Consider the following 15153-nt stretch of genomic DNA (forward strand, 5'->3'; position numbering starts at 1 on the left):
ACATACTCCTAGACATAGTAACATGGCTAATGTCAAATTTTGTACATGCTGTATATACAGCCTGTGAAAAGCTGTGTAAAAACAGGCTTCTGTTGTGAAACATTCCAGGTCATTTTACCAGTAAATCATGCACAAATGCCTTGGCTTTAAGACTCAATATTTCAATCTTAGCTTTATTCCTTAACCCACACAATAACCATAATCAAAAGTGCTGACCATTTCTACTTTAATGCTGTCAAAATACAGTTCTCAATGGTCTTCTTTACTATAGCAAAATGTTATCAGAGATTATCTTCCATGGCATTTGTTTGTAGTTCCACTAGATTCTCAATAGTTCATAGTAAAATCTCTTGGTACAAAAATTCTTAAGTTGTTTTTCTAAATGCAAGAACAAAGTCATTTTCATAAGGGACTGGCAATGGGAGGCAAACCCTCATCATGCAGCACACAAAATCATAGAAGTGTTTGACTGAAAGGGACCTCAATAGGTCATCTAGTCCAGTCCCCTGCACTAAAGTCAGGACTACATAATAACTAGACCATTCCTGGCAGGTGTTTGTCTAACCCAGGGCTGGGCAAACTACGGCTTGCAGGATGGATCTAGACCATCAGCTGTTTTAATCCGGCCCTTGAGCTCTCGCTGGGGAGTAGGGTCTGGGGCTTGCCCCACTCTGGCACGCCAGTCGGGGAGCAGGGTTGGGGGATGCTCCACGCAGCTCCCGGAAGCAGTGGCATGTCCCCCCTCTGATTCCTATGCATGGGGCACCCAGGGGGCTGCGCTCTGCACGCTACCCCCACCGCAAGCACCACCCCTGCAGCTCCCATTGGCCAGGAACCACAGCCAATGGGAACTGCAGGGGTGCTGCCTGCAGACAGGGCAGCTTAAAAAGACGCCTGGCCACACCTCTACATAGGAGCCAGAGAAGGGACATGCCATTGCTTTCAGGAATTGCTTGAGGTAAGCACCGCCCAGAGCCTGCACCCCTGAGCCTCCCCTCATGCCCCAATCCCCTGCACCAACCCTAATCCTCCTCCCACCCTCCAAACCCGTCAATCCCAGTCCAGAGCACCCTCCTACACCCCAAACTCCTCTTCCCCAGCCCCACTCCAGAGCCCTCACCACCACCACCCCGCGCCCCACTCCCCCACCCCCTCCCGCACCATAACCCCAATTTTGTGAGCATTCATGGCCCACCATACAATTTCTATTGCCAGATGTGGCCCTTGGCCAAAAAGTTTGCCCACATGTTCTTAAAAACCTCTGATGATGGAGATTCCACATCCTCCCTAGGCAATTTGTCCAGTGCTTAATTATCCTGACAGTCAGGAATTTTTTCCCACTGTCCAACCTAAACCTCTCTGGCTGTAATTTAAGCCCATTGCTTCTTGTTCTATCCTCAGAGGTTAAGGAGAACAATTTTCACCCTCCTCCTTGTAACAACCTTTTACATGACTGAGAAGGAACGCAACAGTTTTCAGCTATCTTCTCCACACTAAACAAACCAATTTTTTTTTCAGTCTTTCCTTATAGGTTGTTTTCTAGGCCTTTAATCATTTTTGTGCTCTCCTCTGGAGCTTTCCTGAAATGTGGCACCCAGACTTGGCTGCAATACTCCAGTTGAGGAGTTATCAGCACAGATATACCATATAATTTTTATACATAGGGTAAAGAATATTACTTCGCAATTGTCAAATTTAGTAGATTTTAAATGCTTCTCGTGAGTGTTCATTTTTTTAAAATACCTAAATGTAGTGCTCACTAAAAGAATCAAATCAGTAAACAAATATTTACTTCAAGGTATTTTGATAATGTACTGAAAGTATGTTCAGCTAAAAGGATTTAAGAATAAGCCCTCTTCTATTGATTTTGCTACAGTTTTTTTAATGTAATAAGTTAGGGTGTATATTATATAATTGCACAATACAGAAATCACATAAAGGTCAAAGAACATTTGTGATCACTAACAGCTACAAAGAGCAGTAGAAACTGAAATCACGGATGACAATCTAATGGAAAAACAGTATCAGACTTTGAGCTTGGTACCAGACCAGCAAGGGTGGGATCTCTGTGGAGGAATTGTGTGCACTGATCACTCCTGCTAACTGGGTATCTATGGGTCCCTCAGTACTGCACTATAGCATCAGCTTGGAAAACAAGCAGAAGTCTTGGGGTACAACAAGCAGAGTTGACATAGTACATTACACCCATTTTCCTTAAGAAACATGTTTGATTTTCTCTATTAAAAAAATTTAAAGGTTTCAATAAAAATGCATTAAGATTTACTTAAAAGCCAAGTAAAATGTTAGTTTGCTGTAACACAGCTCTCAACCTACTACAGCCCAAATGTGAAATATTTTGAATCTTTCACATGACAAGGAACACAAAAAAGTTATTCATGCAGGAAACTCCCACTGACATGGGACTCATTCCTTCAGTGTATAACTATCTTTTAAATCTCATTTCTGTTGTAAATATTTTTAGAAGTGAAAAGTCAAGGACAAGAAGTTTGTGGTACTGGTAACTTTGAGAATAAGATGAATGAGATCACTTGAAATGAGGGGCATTTCAAGAGGCATGCTATAAAAATATAGAAAACTATTCTACATCTCAGGGGTAGCATTAACAGCATACAATGTGGCACTTGCCAGCGTTTAAAAAAAAAAAAAAAAAAAAAAAAACACACACACCCTAAACAGCAGAGGAAAGGCATACTCAGTAAGACTGACTGGGGATACACAGCCTAATACTGCTCTTGTCAGTCTTCTACACGGCATCCTATCCCTCCCTTCCCACTACAGCTAGCTGACTCTGTGCCCGCCCGCCCCCTTTTAAGGGTCAGCTATCTCACTGTGTGAAAGTATATAGGTTCATTAAACTGCTGTACTTTGTCTGAGATTTTAAAAAGCATAGAGGTATAAATTTGTTGGCAACCTGCACTTCAATTTGTGAGAATTAGGATTGTTTTGATAGGATTAAAAAAAAACACACATCTCAGGCTTGTACATTTTATTCAAGCCACCAGAAAACTTCTTAGGGCTGATTTAATTTTCCAAACTACTGCATGCACCCAGCAGTTACAGAAATTATAAATATGGAGATTTAATTTCTTTTAACTCTGGAGTTCAGTGTTCCGTTTTCCCACTGACTATTTTAAAGCCTTAATTGTATAAACAACTTTAATAGACTCTGGTTTGAGAATAAGAAAAAAATCATCTTATATGAGATTCACTGATAAAAGGCTTCCTGTGCAAATATACTGAATACCTTTAGATATGCTCTCAGAAATAGCTATCCCCATGAGTGCACGCTTAAAAATAGAAAGTATAAAGGGCCAAAGCCACTACTTCAACAACAAACAAAAAAGTCCAATATGAAACAGAAGAGAACCCAAGTTTCATGATTTGGACTTTAGGAGCTGGAAGAAACAATATTTTAAAAAATTTTAAAAGGAATTCTCAAGTATGATCTCTCTTCAAATGGCTCAACAGAAGAAATTTTAAAACCTCTCCATTATAGGTTTTCCCTAATGACCTTCCAAAATATGTACTGCAGCTGTTTAGTTTCTTGGATCTAATTCTATTTGCTTTAAAGAAAAATGACAACACTTCCAATGAAGGAGGATCACGTTGCCAACTCAAGTGCCCCATCTCTCTCTCCACCCCACACCAAAAAATAAAATAAAAAAAATTATATATATTTTACACACACACACACACACAGTGTGTGTTAGCCTCATCCACCAGGTTAAAACGCCAGCTGAACTTACCAGTTTGGTACATTACTACCACAATGTACAAGTCTGGAAGCCTATTTAGATATCTATCATTTTGGACCCCCATCTGCACTACAATTACAACACAGCTATGCCCAGTGAGATAACAGACTGCTCTAATCTACACATGCAAAATCAAATTGTTATAATGTGTTGACATTTGTAACTATAGCATAGAAAGGACCATAAAGATTAAGTGCCTTCCCTCAGTGTCTATCAATTACAGTTCAACAATTTTACACCTCTACATTTTTTAAACCTCTCTTGAGTTACTGGGAATTGTGAGGGCTCAACACCTTTAACAGGAGTTGCTGGTACATAGCTCTCCTCGTCTCAGGGTTTGCAATAGTGGCTCATAGTGCTTTTAAGGGTCAGATTTTATTGAATTTGTACCAGTCAATGCATGCATTTTATTTGTACGGTTTGGACCCTTAACATTCAATGTAATGCATTGAGTAGTAGTGAGAAACCCATTTACCTTTTATTACAGTTAATACTTAATAGTTTGCAGATAAAGATAGAAAAGTTCATGGACAAGCTTCCCCCGCCCCAAGTATGTAGTATTTTGTAGTCATCATTTGGTGATTCTGCACTATACTAAAAGGAAGTTTCAGGACTCCAGGTTGTTTTGAGTATTCTGCTGATGTCAATATTTTATCCTGCGTTAAAGCACACCTCTATGGGATCATACAGGTGGCCAAGGTGACCAGCAAACATGGGGGGAAAACACCTTTAATACTTATGGAATATGATGTATTGATATGCTGCTTCATATAGAATTAAATAGATATTAGCATAGATAGTGATTAACAACAGTGGTTAGGCACTGGAACTCTTATAGAAGCAGCTTGGTTGGAATCAGGATGTGTCAAGAAAGCATTATTCCCCATTTTGCCAGTTATTTGCTACAGTATGTGAGGTCTGACAAGTTGCTAGCTCTCTCTGCTTCACTTTCCACACTCCAACTGAATTTGGAAAATGGAAATTATTAGGGCTCCTAGGCACTATACTAATACAAATAGTTGATAAATGCAAAGTCAGTCACAGAGGAGGAAGACCGTTTAACTGCTCATACAGCTTACAGGGTTCTAAATTAGCTATCAACTCATAAAATGCACCTAGGCCTGACTATAGACAGCTCAATGAAAATCTCTGCTCAATGGTGATTTTAAAAAATAAAAGCAAACAAGGTATTAGGATGCATAAGGAATGAGATGAAGAAAACATCATATGGAATAGAATACTAATCACATCAGGTCTAGAAGGAGACCGCAAAATTAGAGGGGACTAAAAAAATGTTAATGAGATGACGATTTAACCCCCCCCCCCCAATTGCTTGTCATTTGCAAACTTTATCAGTGATTATTTTAAGTATTCTTGCAGATCACAGATAAAAATATGTTAAATAGCATAGAGCCAAGAACCATCCCTGCATGGCCCCACTAGAAACTCACTCGTTCAATGATTCCATTAATGACATTTTGTGACAGATCAGTTAGCCAGTTTTTAATCCATTAATGTGTGCCATGTTAATTTTGTATCCCAATTTGTTTAAAATCAAAAATGTCATGCAGCACCACGTCAAACACCTGACAGAAGTCTAAATAGATTGGATCAATGCTATTACCTTTAACTTTTTGATGCCATTAAAAATTTGGTTGATAGTTTGACAGGACTTAATTCCAATTACTATGGGTTCATGGAAAGTAACTATATTACCCGCCTTTAATTCATTATTAATTGAGTTCCATGTCAGCCACTCCATTACCTTAATGTCAATGTCAGACGGACAAGTTTTTACATTATGTATTTAATAAAGGGTTTTATGGTAGTTGTTCCCACAAAGTTACACAAGCCTACTCTTGTTACAAACAGTGAACCACAATGTTACAACGGTAAGACAATGGTTAATACACTTAAACCCTTCCACAGAACACATTCGGGGGGGGGTATGGACTTCACTGAGGCAGCTAAGTAGCTAACATTTAATTATGCATTTTATGCTACTAAATATATTTTCCCACATAAGCTTTGACCTCATGAAACAGAAGTATTTTTCTGAATTTATAGTTTTGGTTGAGGAAGGTAATGGATTAATGAAACAGTTTTGGTCTTCAAAAGGAAAAAAAAAAAAAGTACACTTGTACTTAAAATTGATTTGGCATTATTTCTCTCAAACATGCAGGCCATCTACAGTAACCAACTCGATTCTGTTTTCTGGCCTACTGAGGCATGAAATTCATGTCCATCTTACAGGCAGGAATGGAGTGTTTTGGGCCTTACAGGAAAGAGCAGGTGAACATTGTGCAGTTCAATAAGAGCTTCGCCTGTCCTATATCACAGCACTATGCCAAGAATACTGAACAGGTGCAGGGACCCATGAATGGGTTAACTGACCAAGCTGCCTTTGATGTTGCATGTACCCCCTTACAGTAGAGCTCTTGCAGTCCCCCATTACTGTATCAGGATATATGGAGTCCATAATGGATTCTCTCTGCCTATCTAGGTCTGCCGTGGCATTCAAAAGTGGTAGAATTTTCATCCTTGAACTTAAATTCTGTCAGTTTCTTTTCACATCCCTCTGAAGGCTGAGGAACAGATCTTCTTTTGGCTCATCTCCTTGTCCTTCGATTTGCCAAACACTGTCACTTGTGCTCCCAAGTCCTTCTATGTAACATGCCAGTATTTCCCACTTACACCTTTGTTGCAGAAGTGGTCTCTGAAATGAGGAAAAAAGTAAAAGAATATTGGATTTATGACAGTCCTTGGAATACCAAGAAATACAATAAAAATAGTTTACTTTCAGATTTCAGTGCCTTATTACAAGATATTCAGTCCTGTGATTCAAAATGGTAAAGAAGCCCTTGAAATCTCCAAAATTTCACATTAGCTCAAAGCACAGGATTTGAGGGAGATGGAAAACTGCATACAGAGCAGGGTTGGAACACATGCACACTACCAATGGGCTAAACGAGAATTACTTGTTGCCCGTTAACAGGCACCGGGGGGCGGGGAGGGGGGAAAATGTGAGATACAAGTTCTAGCAAGGAAAGGGAGAGACCCATTCAAGCAAGCAGGTGTACAGTTGACAAGTTTGCAGATGAGATACTTTCAATGATTAGTGCAGAGAACATGCTCCAGAACTGGAGAGAGACAAATTTCATAAAAAGCGACAAAGAGTCCTGTGGCACCTTTTAGACTAACAGACGTATTGGAGCATAAGCTTTCGTGGGTGAATACCCACTTCATCAGATGAATGTAGTGGAAGTTTCCAGGGGCAGGTACAAATATGCAGGCGAGAGTCAGTTTAGAGATATAGAGGTTAGTTCAATCAGGGAGGATGAGGTCCTCTTCTAGCAGCTACCACAACTGCTAGAAGAGGACCTCATCCTCCCTGATTGAGCTAATCTCGTTATCGCTAGACTGACTCTCGCCTGCATATTTATACCTGCCCCTGGAAATTTCCACTACATTCATCTGACAAAGTGGAGCATAAGCTTTCGTGGGTGAATACCCAATACATCTGTTAGTCGACTCTATAAAGGTGCCATAAGACTCTTAGTCTGGATCTGTAAAAAAGCAACAAACACGGCTAACCCTCTGATACTTGACAAATTTCTTTGTGAGCACAGGTGAGAGTTAACATTACTCACTAATTTGATTGACAAGATATTGCACTTGTTTAACCAAACATTTTTTTGAGATTATTACACATGACAGGGGGAAAAGCTTAACAGTTATCTTCATAGGACTGCCCTCCTGCATTTGCTGGTTGGGCATAGCTACGATTCCTAGCTAATTCCTGTGGTAGAGAAACTATTTTATCCTCACATATGTGCATGCCTTTATTTCATACATTAAGCAGAAAGGCAGGATTAAAACACAATTTCAGTAAGATAAAACCAGATAGACCAGTGTACCCATACAGCTACTTTATTGGTATAATTGTAATGGTACAATGTAATGCACAGCCTCCGACTTCATGCCAAATACATGACCTATTACAACACAATTCTCCTGAGATTTTCTATATTCTGGCATTTGAAAAAGAGGACCTGCTCCTTGCACCTGTGGCACTGAAGCCAAATTTTACTGGAGGGGAGACTTCCAGCCTTCATTAGATTCCAGAAAACTGTTCCCCTAGCATACAAAACCAACTCTGATCAGTGAAATAGTTACCTTGTGTAGATGTCCCCTGGCCTCCAGGGTCATTGTCCTCTCCAGCCTGCAAGTCTCTGCTGTGATTCCAAGACCTCTTCAGATTATCAGGTATCACTGGGCCCCAGTTCAGAGAGGCCAATGGAGACGGAATTCTCCTCCCCATCCTGCAGGTCCCTCAACAGCCCATTTTCAAGTGTCTGGATGTTGTCCACCATTATCTCAGCCTCCATAGGTGTGCAATTGTTCAGACACAAAGCCATACACCAGGATGTTACAGCTTACAGAGCCTGCCTAAGGTAGATATTTACAAGCACCTGGATCATTGCCTTAGGCCAGCTGGCAGCACGCTTATACAATGTTGTCTTCTTTGAGACATATTTTGAGGTGGACTTGTTAACACACAGCAGTTGCAAAGAAGTCAATACTATTCATAAATAGTGCACACAGAGATCTAGAGGATGTGCAGAGCTATCTGTATAAGTGAAGGATTTTCCTTGGACCAGAAGATGGACAAGCTGAGCTACAGAAGCAGTGCCCAATACACTGTGGATGGTCACAGAAGGACTAATTAAATCAGTGAAACTCTTATGCCAGTCACTGCTGTCTATGCTGGCACTGAACCTGCCAGTGCTGATCAACATGGTGACAGATGTCACTGTTGGTCTTTTCAGAGCAAGTACAGCACACCCGTGCAGATACATGGTATGTTTCAGGTTCCAACAGTTGTTAGCATGTCAAATATCACTAATGTAGACAAGACCTAGATGTGACTGGGTAATTCACCTTGCAAATCTCTCTATGATGAATGTTAGCACAGGTACCAAATGGTGTTCTCTTATAATGCAAGATGGACTGGTATCCTCCACTCCTTTGACTTACGTCAAGCAACAACCATCAGATAACTGCTTTTTATCACTACAGACCTGCAAAAGATCTGAATTACAGACTAAGCATTAAGAGCCTCCATACTCCATTACCATTCCCCTTTTCCATTCCACATACAGATAACATGCAATTTCCAAGAAGAAGAAAAGGATTTATTTTAAAAGAGCATTTTAAAGGATACTATCAACTTGCATTTTTAAATGGAATAGTATTTGTAAAATTCCTGTCTGATAGAGTGTCCTTTAAACAGTATGCCCTGATTTTATTTTTAAAAGAAAATGTATAATATTTTTCTGCATCTCGCTGATGCTTATAAAGGATCTTTACACAGAGGGAGAAAGTGACTGATTATACAAGGAAAACAACAAAAGTGCTGTATGAAAAAAAAAAAAAAAAAAAAAAAATCACTGAATACTAAAAAACCTGAAAGACTTTCACCAGTATCTTTCAAATCATAGTAACAATGGGTATTATTTGAAAGTTATGTACCTAGCATATTTTTAATCAGAAGTGTGAAAGGTTCTTGATCCCTATAAGGAAGGTGCATGTAAACTGTGGCACAATGGAACAAAATTTTGCAGGTAAGACACCTAAATTCTGGAGGAAAGTTAATCTGTTCATCTTCTTACCTCCTCAGGCCTCAGCTGCTGCTACATTCTCTAGGCAGCCTAACTGGCCAGCCTGCACTATTGGCTCCTTTCACTCCCTGGCTGCAAACTAAACTCAAGCTCTGGCTCCTTGGCACATACATCACCCAACCACCCTTGCCTGGTTCTATGAAACAGTAAGGTAGCACTATAATCCATTTAATTCGACTTTGTGGGAAAAGGTGCAGGTCAACAGCTGCTGCTTGCTATGTCCCAGCGGGGCAGGGAGACAACACAAGATGTTGGGTGCCCAGTAGCAGCAAAAGTGCTTGATTCTGTAGAATCTTGGAAAAATGCTAGATTCTACAGCCACACAATCAGAGTCCATGAGGTACCAAATGAGATGATTTGGGATGTTCACATCTCTTAGAACCATTGTTTCAGGTTCTTTGCAAACTCAGACAGGCATTGGATTGCACAGTTCACATTCTCAAAGTTATCTTCGAAACTATAAGGGCTAGATTTTTTTTTTTTTTTTATTAATTAAAGTAAGAGTTGAGATTCTGGAGCACAATTCTGTGGGAAGGGCTGAATTCCATTGCAAATTCCACAGTCACAGAATCCATAAGGACCTAACCATAGGCTCAGCCTCTAAATGCTATCTTAGAATTACACTTTATCTAGTCTCTTATATAGAGTGATTAGATATTGTACACATTTGCATGGTCTTTGAGCATTCTAAATTTTCTCCATCCCTTTAAAAGAGGAACTATTTTTATTCTTTGGTTACTCTTCCCTTTTCCCAAGCTGTCTTTTAAACACCATCTGACTTTCCTGACTCCAGTTCCCTTCTATGGCAATCTGGATGCTGCATCAGCTTCGTTATGCTGACTTCCTCTGAGGCCAGGCCTACACTTAAAAGTTAGGTCAACACAGCTACGTTATGAGGGGTTGGGGGGCAAAAACCACATCCCTGACCAATCTAGTTATGCTGACCTAATATCCAGTGTAGACACTGCTATTCTGAAGGAAGACGACTTCTGTTGATGTAGCTACCACTGTTTCGGGGAAATGGTATTCCTACACCAAACAAACAAAAAAAGTCTTCCATCTGCATAGACTGCATCTACATGGCACTTAATCTTTTTTTTTTTTTTTTTTTTTTTGTGGGCTGGCCCATGCCAGATGACTTGGGCTCAGGCTGTGGAGCTGTTTAACTGTGGTGTAGACATTTGGGCTTGGGCTGGAGCCTAGGCTCTAGGACCCTAGGCTCTAAGACCCTGTAAGGTGGGAGGGTCCCAGAGCCTTAGACTGCAGGCCAAGCCCAAACATCTATACTGCAATTAAACCGCCCTACAGCCCAAGCCCTGCAAGTCCCAGTCAGTTGGCACAGGCTAGCAGCAAGTGTCTAACTGCAGTGTAAACATACCAGCGTAAGGGGTTATCCTTTGTGTAGTCATATCTTGATATCCAGAATTCTTCCTATTCTCACACCCTACTACTGCTGGCCTGAGAAGTAGGAGACTAGGCTTCAATTCTAAAACTCACATTTCACTGCTGGCACTTTTCTAATTGGACTCCCCAAGCCTTTCCTACTCACTTCAGACTATGCTAAGAAAATTGAGGCAAATGAGTTTTAGCACAAAGCTTTCTTCTTTTAAATGCTGAAATCAGGAAGAAAAAAGAGGAAGGGAGGGTATACAAGCGTGTCTCTCCCCCCATCCCAGTTTTGGTCCCAAATAATCCTAAAGTCAAGAGCCAGACCACTGCCAATTCTTTCAGCCAGAGATCCATAGGGTCTCTCTACCCAGCAAGAATATTCTGAAGGGCTTGCTCCTCAGTGGGACTCTTACTACATTAGCTAAAACTTATTTTAGTAAAGCAGAGTAACAACATTGGTAATTTAAGCAAGAAACGTTATCACTGATCTCTCTTTTAAAGGACATTCCAAAAACAACTACAGATTTCATTACAGTCAAAATAGAAGACTGTGTGTGTTCAGTTTGTGATGTTATAGCACTGGGATTTCTCGGGAACCCAACATTCATTTGAAGCAATTATTCTTTCAAGTATTTTTTTAAAGCACATTTCTATATAGAGCATTTCAGTTTAGTAACAGCAGATTTAAGAAAGAATGTGATTGGAGGTGTCTGACACTAGCAATTTTAGTAAACACTGAAGAAATAAGTTTACGTTTGGGATTTTAGTATGAAAATCCTGCATATCTCAGAGTCCAATATCAGGTATATAATTTAAATTTTTTTAAAAATCCTTTACAACCTCTGAGGCCTGGTCTACACGCCTAAAATGTAGGTTGACACAGCTATGACACCCAGGGTTGTGAAAAATCTACACCTCCTGAGAACCATAGCTATGCCAACCCAATCCTGGGTGCAGACACAGCAAGGTCAAGGAAATAATGCTTCTGTTGACCTTGTGAGAGGAAATTGCTTGGGAAATTGGTGTTCCTACAGCAAAAAAGTCTACCTCTGATAGCTATGCCACTGTAGTGCCTGCAGTATAGACAAGGCCTAAGCCTAACCTCAAAATACTTCAAATACTGCTATACACTGTTTTGGATTCATTTATCAGTTGGTTTTGCCACTGCTAGATCAGCCAGAGTGAGGGAAATAATTATAACATTCACCTAAGCACAATTTGAAATAGATTTTTTTCCTAACGCAAAAAAATCTCCAATAAAGATAATGACAAGTGTCTAGATTATGATACCTACACCTTTCTCCAGCAATTTTCTCCCTGCTGCCTCTCACACAGACTCCTCCTTTCCCAAGGCTCATTTTATAGAGCCAGGACAGAAGGTACAATCTCTCTCCTTCTAAAGATGGAAGATTTTGCTCCCTGTTCTTTCAAGGGAAGAATATTTTTGGACATTCAAATTGCCAAATTACATCTCTCTGTCTCCACTAAGGAAAAGGTGTGTTTATAATGTGCCAACTAACAATCCTAGTGTAGACAGGGCAAGTTGCACATTTACCTTATCCTGCCCACACTAGGTTTTTACAACACGTTAAAGAAAGAAGCTTTTTTGCTCAAACACTGTAGACAGACCCACCCTCAGATACTGATTCTCACATAGGTGGTCACTAACCATCACATAACCTGGGGACTGCCAGAGACGTCTCACATGCACACAGGGGTTCGCGTGTAGTGGCGGGGCGCAGCGAGGAGGGGGGTGGCAGTGGCGAGGACGGGGCACGGCGGGAAAGGGGCTTCCCCGCTCACCTGTCTTGAACACCAGCTGCTTGTCGTCCTGCGAGCCGAACTCTCTCAGCATGGAGACGAAGAGGACGCCGCACGAGTTCTGGATGCCGAACACCGCACCGTTGCACCACATGGCGGCCAGCATCACCACCCAGCCCCAGCCGCCCTCAGGGGCCTCGGCCCCCTGCTGCCCCTCCTGCTCCTCCGGGGGACCCACCATCAGCAGAGCGGACTGGCCGCCTGGACACCCCTCTCGGTTCTCTTGCCTCGGCTCCCCAGCCGCCGCCTGGGCGTCCTGCTGCTCCCGCAGCGCCGGGCAGGGCAAGAGGGTAACAGAAGCATCGGGAGCGCCCCCAACTCCCTGCGTCTCCAGCTTCTCGCTCAGCGTCATCCCCGCGGGCTCCCTCAGCCGCACGCAGCCGGGGCGAGGGGACAGGCGACAGCCCCCTCCCACAAGAAGGGGCAGCGGCGGCTTCCCTCCGGCTGCCTGAAGGGGCTGCTGCGCTCCCGCTAGCCCAGCAGGGCGGCTGGGAACATCCCGCGGCGCCGAGCGGGAAGCCCCTTGATTACCGTGCAGCCCCGGCGGTACGAAACCTCTCCCTGCCCCGGCCCCTCACACACGCCGGCCCCTGGCTCGCCAGGGTATTTTGAAGGGGCACCTCTCGGGGGAGGGGGAGTCTGACAGCAGGATATCCCCCCTTACCGCGTCTCCGATTGGATGGGACAGGGGCGCGACCACGCCCCCTCCCCGGACACGGTGGGGGCGGGGCCGCTGCGTGTCACAGGCTCCGGCGGCGGCTGTGCTGAGTGGCCGGGGCGGGGGTGTGCGCGCGGCGAGATGGGGAGTTGGGAGTTAACGGTTGCCGCTCGCGCGTAGCAAGAGGGAGCCCCGAGGCCCTTCCCCCACCCCCGCGAGGAGGCGCTGGATTCACCTCAGGGTGGGAGGGAGAAATCAGGCCAGCAGCCTAACAGGAGGGAGGCTACTCGCCCCCCCCCGCCCCCCATGAATTCCCAGGGTCAAGGATGCACCGCCCCTGGGCCGGGAAAATCGCAACAACAACGCCACGGACACGGCCCCCTTAACACTAACCCAACAACTCCCCTCAGAAAATCAGGAAGTGCCACAGCTGCCTCTGTGACTATGCACGTGCTTCGCTCTGACCCTCCCTCTTGTCCCCAGGAGTTGTATCTCTGCCCGCCATGCTGCCTCCCATCCTCTCTAACTCTGCCTCCCTAGCCTTTCCTACCAGATTCCCGCCTCCTTCACGGCACAGGACTGAGGGCAAATGAGGCAGCCTCTTAGTATTTCCCTCTCTGTTAAAGAGCGGGGCTATGACTCCTCACTACGGTCAGCCACACTGTAGGCACTACTGCCACAATACACTGCGTGGCTGCTGCCTCTGTACTGCAGGGTGCTATACCACCTGCTGCCCACAAGAAAGGAACTGCTAGCGCTGTTTCACGCCCCTCTTTGGCAGGTGCCCCGGCTTCCTTGACCTACAATGACAGGTTTCAGAGTAGCAGCCGTGTTAGTCTGTATCCGCAAAAAGAAGAACAGGAGTACTTGTGGCACCTTAGAGACTAACAAATTTATTAGAGCATAAGCTTTCGTGGACTACAGCCCACTTCTTCGGATGCATATAGAATGGAACATATATTGAGGAGATATATATACACACATACAGAGAGCATAAACAGGTGGGAGTTGTCTTACCAACTCTGAGAGGCCAATTAATTAAGAGAAAAAAAACTTTTGAAGTGATAATCAAGCTAGCCCAGTACAGACAGTTACTGTCCACATATCTATTCAAGTGACATCATCATTGGACCTAATCACATCAGCCATACCATCAGGGGCTCGTTCACCTGCACATCTACCAATGTGATATATGCCATCATGTGCCAGCAATGCCCCTCTGCCATGTACATTGGCCAAACCGGACAGTCTCTACGCAAAAGAATTAATGGACACAAATCTGACATCAGGAATCAAAATACTCAAAAACCAGTGGGAGAACACTTTAACCTGTCTGGTCATTCAGTGACAGACCTGCGGGTGGCTATATTACAACAGAAAAACTTCAAAAACAGACTCCAACGAGAGACTGCTGAGCTAGAATTGATATGCAAACTAGACACAATCAACTCCGGTTTGAATAAGGACTGGGAATGGCTGAGCCATTACAAACATTGACTCTATCTCCCCTTGTAAGTACTCTCACACTTATTATCAAACTGTCTGTACTGGGCTAGCTTGATTATCACTTCAAAAGGTTTTTTTCTCTTAATTAATTGGCCTCTCAGAGTTGGTAAGACAACTCCCACCTGTTTATGCTCTCTGTATGTGTGTATATATATCTCCTCAATATATGTTCCATTCTATATGCATCCGAAGAAGTGGGCTGTAGTCCACGAAAGCTTATGCTCTAATAAATTTGTTAGTCTCTAAGGTGCCACAAGTACTCCTGTTCTTCTTGACCTACAATGACAGCTGGCACTTTTCCCTACTCTGGGGCTGGCCACAG

At 43.1% G+C, this 15153-nt stretch overlaps 1 protein-coding gene across 1 annotated transcript in view; it reads right to left on the reverse strand.

Annotated features, from left to right (window-relative positions):
• Positions 1-13281, reverse strand: part of SLC16A10 (solute carrier family 16 member 10) — a 143756-nt gene extending 130475 nt beyond the window's left edge. Inside the window, exon 1 of the mRNA XM_054023135.1 lies at positions 12650-13281. Within this exon, the coding sequence (XP_053879110.1) occupies positions 12650-13019 (370 nt within the window). The 5' untranslated portion in view covers positions 13020-13281. The remainder of the gene's footprint in view (positions 1-12649) is intronic.
• Positions 13282-15153: the final 1872 nt, after the last annotated feature.

This window comes from Malaclemys terrapin, chromosome 3, assembly GCF_027887155.1.
Source record: "Malaclemys terrapin pileata isolate rMalTer1 chromosome 3, rMalTer1.hap1, whole genome shotgun sequence".
Lineage (NCBI taxonomy): Eukaryota > Metazoa > Chordata > Testudines > Emydidae > Malaclemys > Malaclemys terrapin.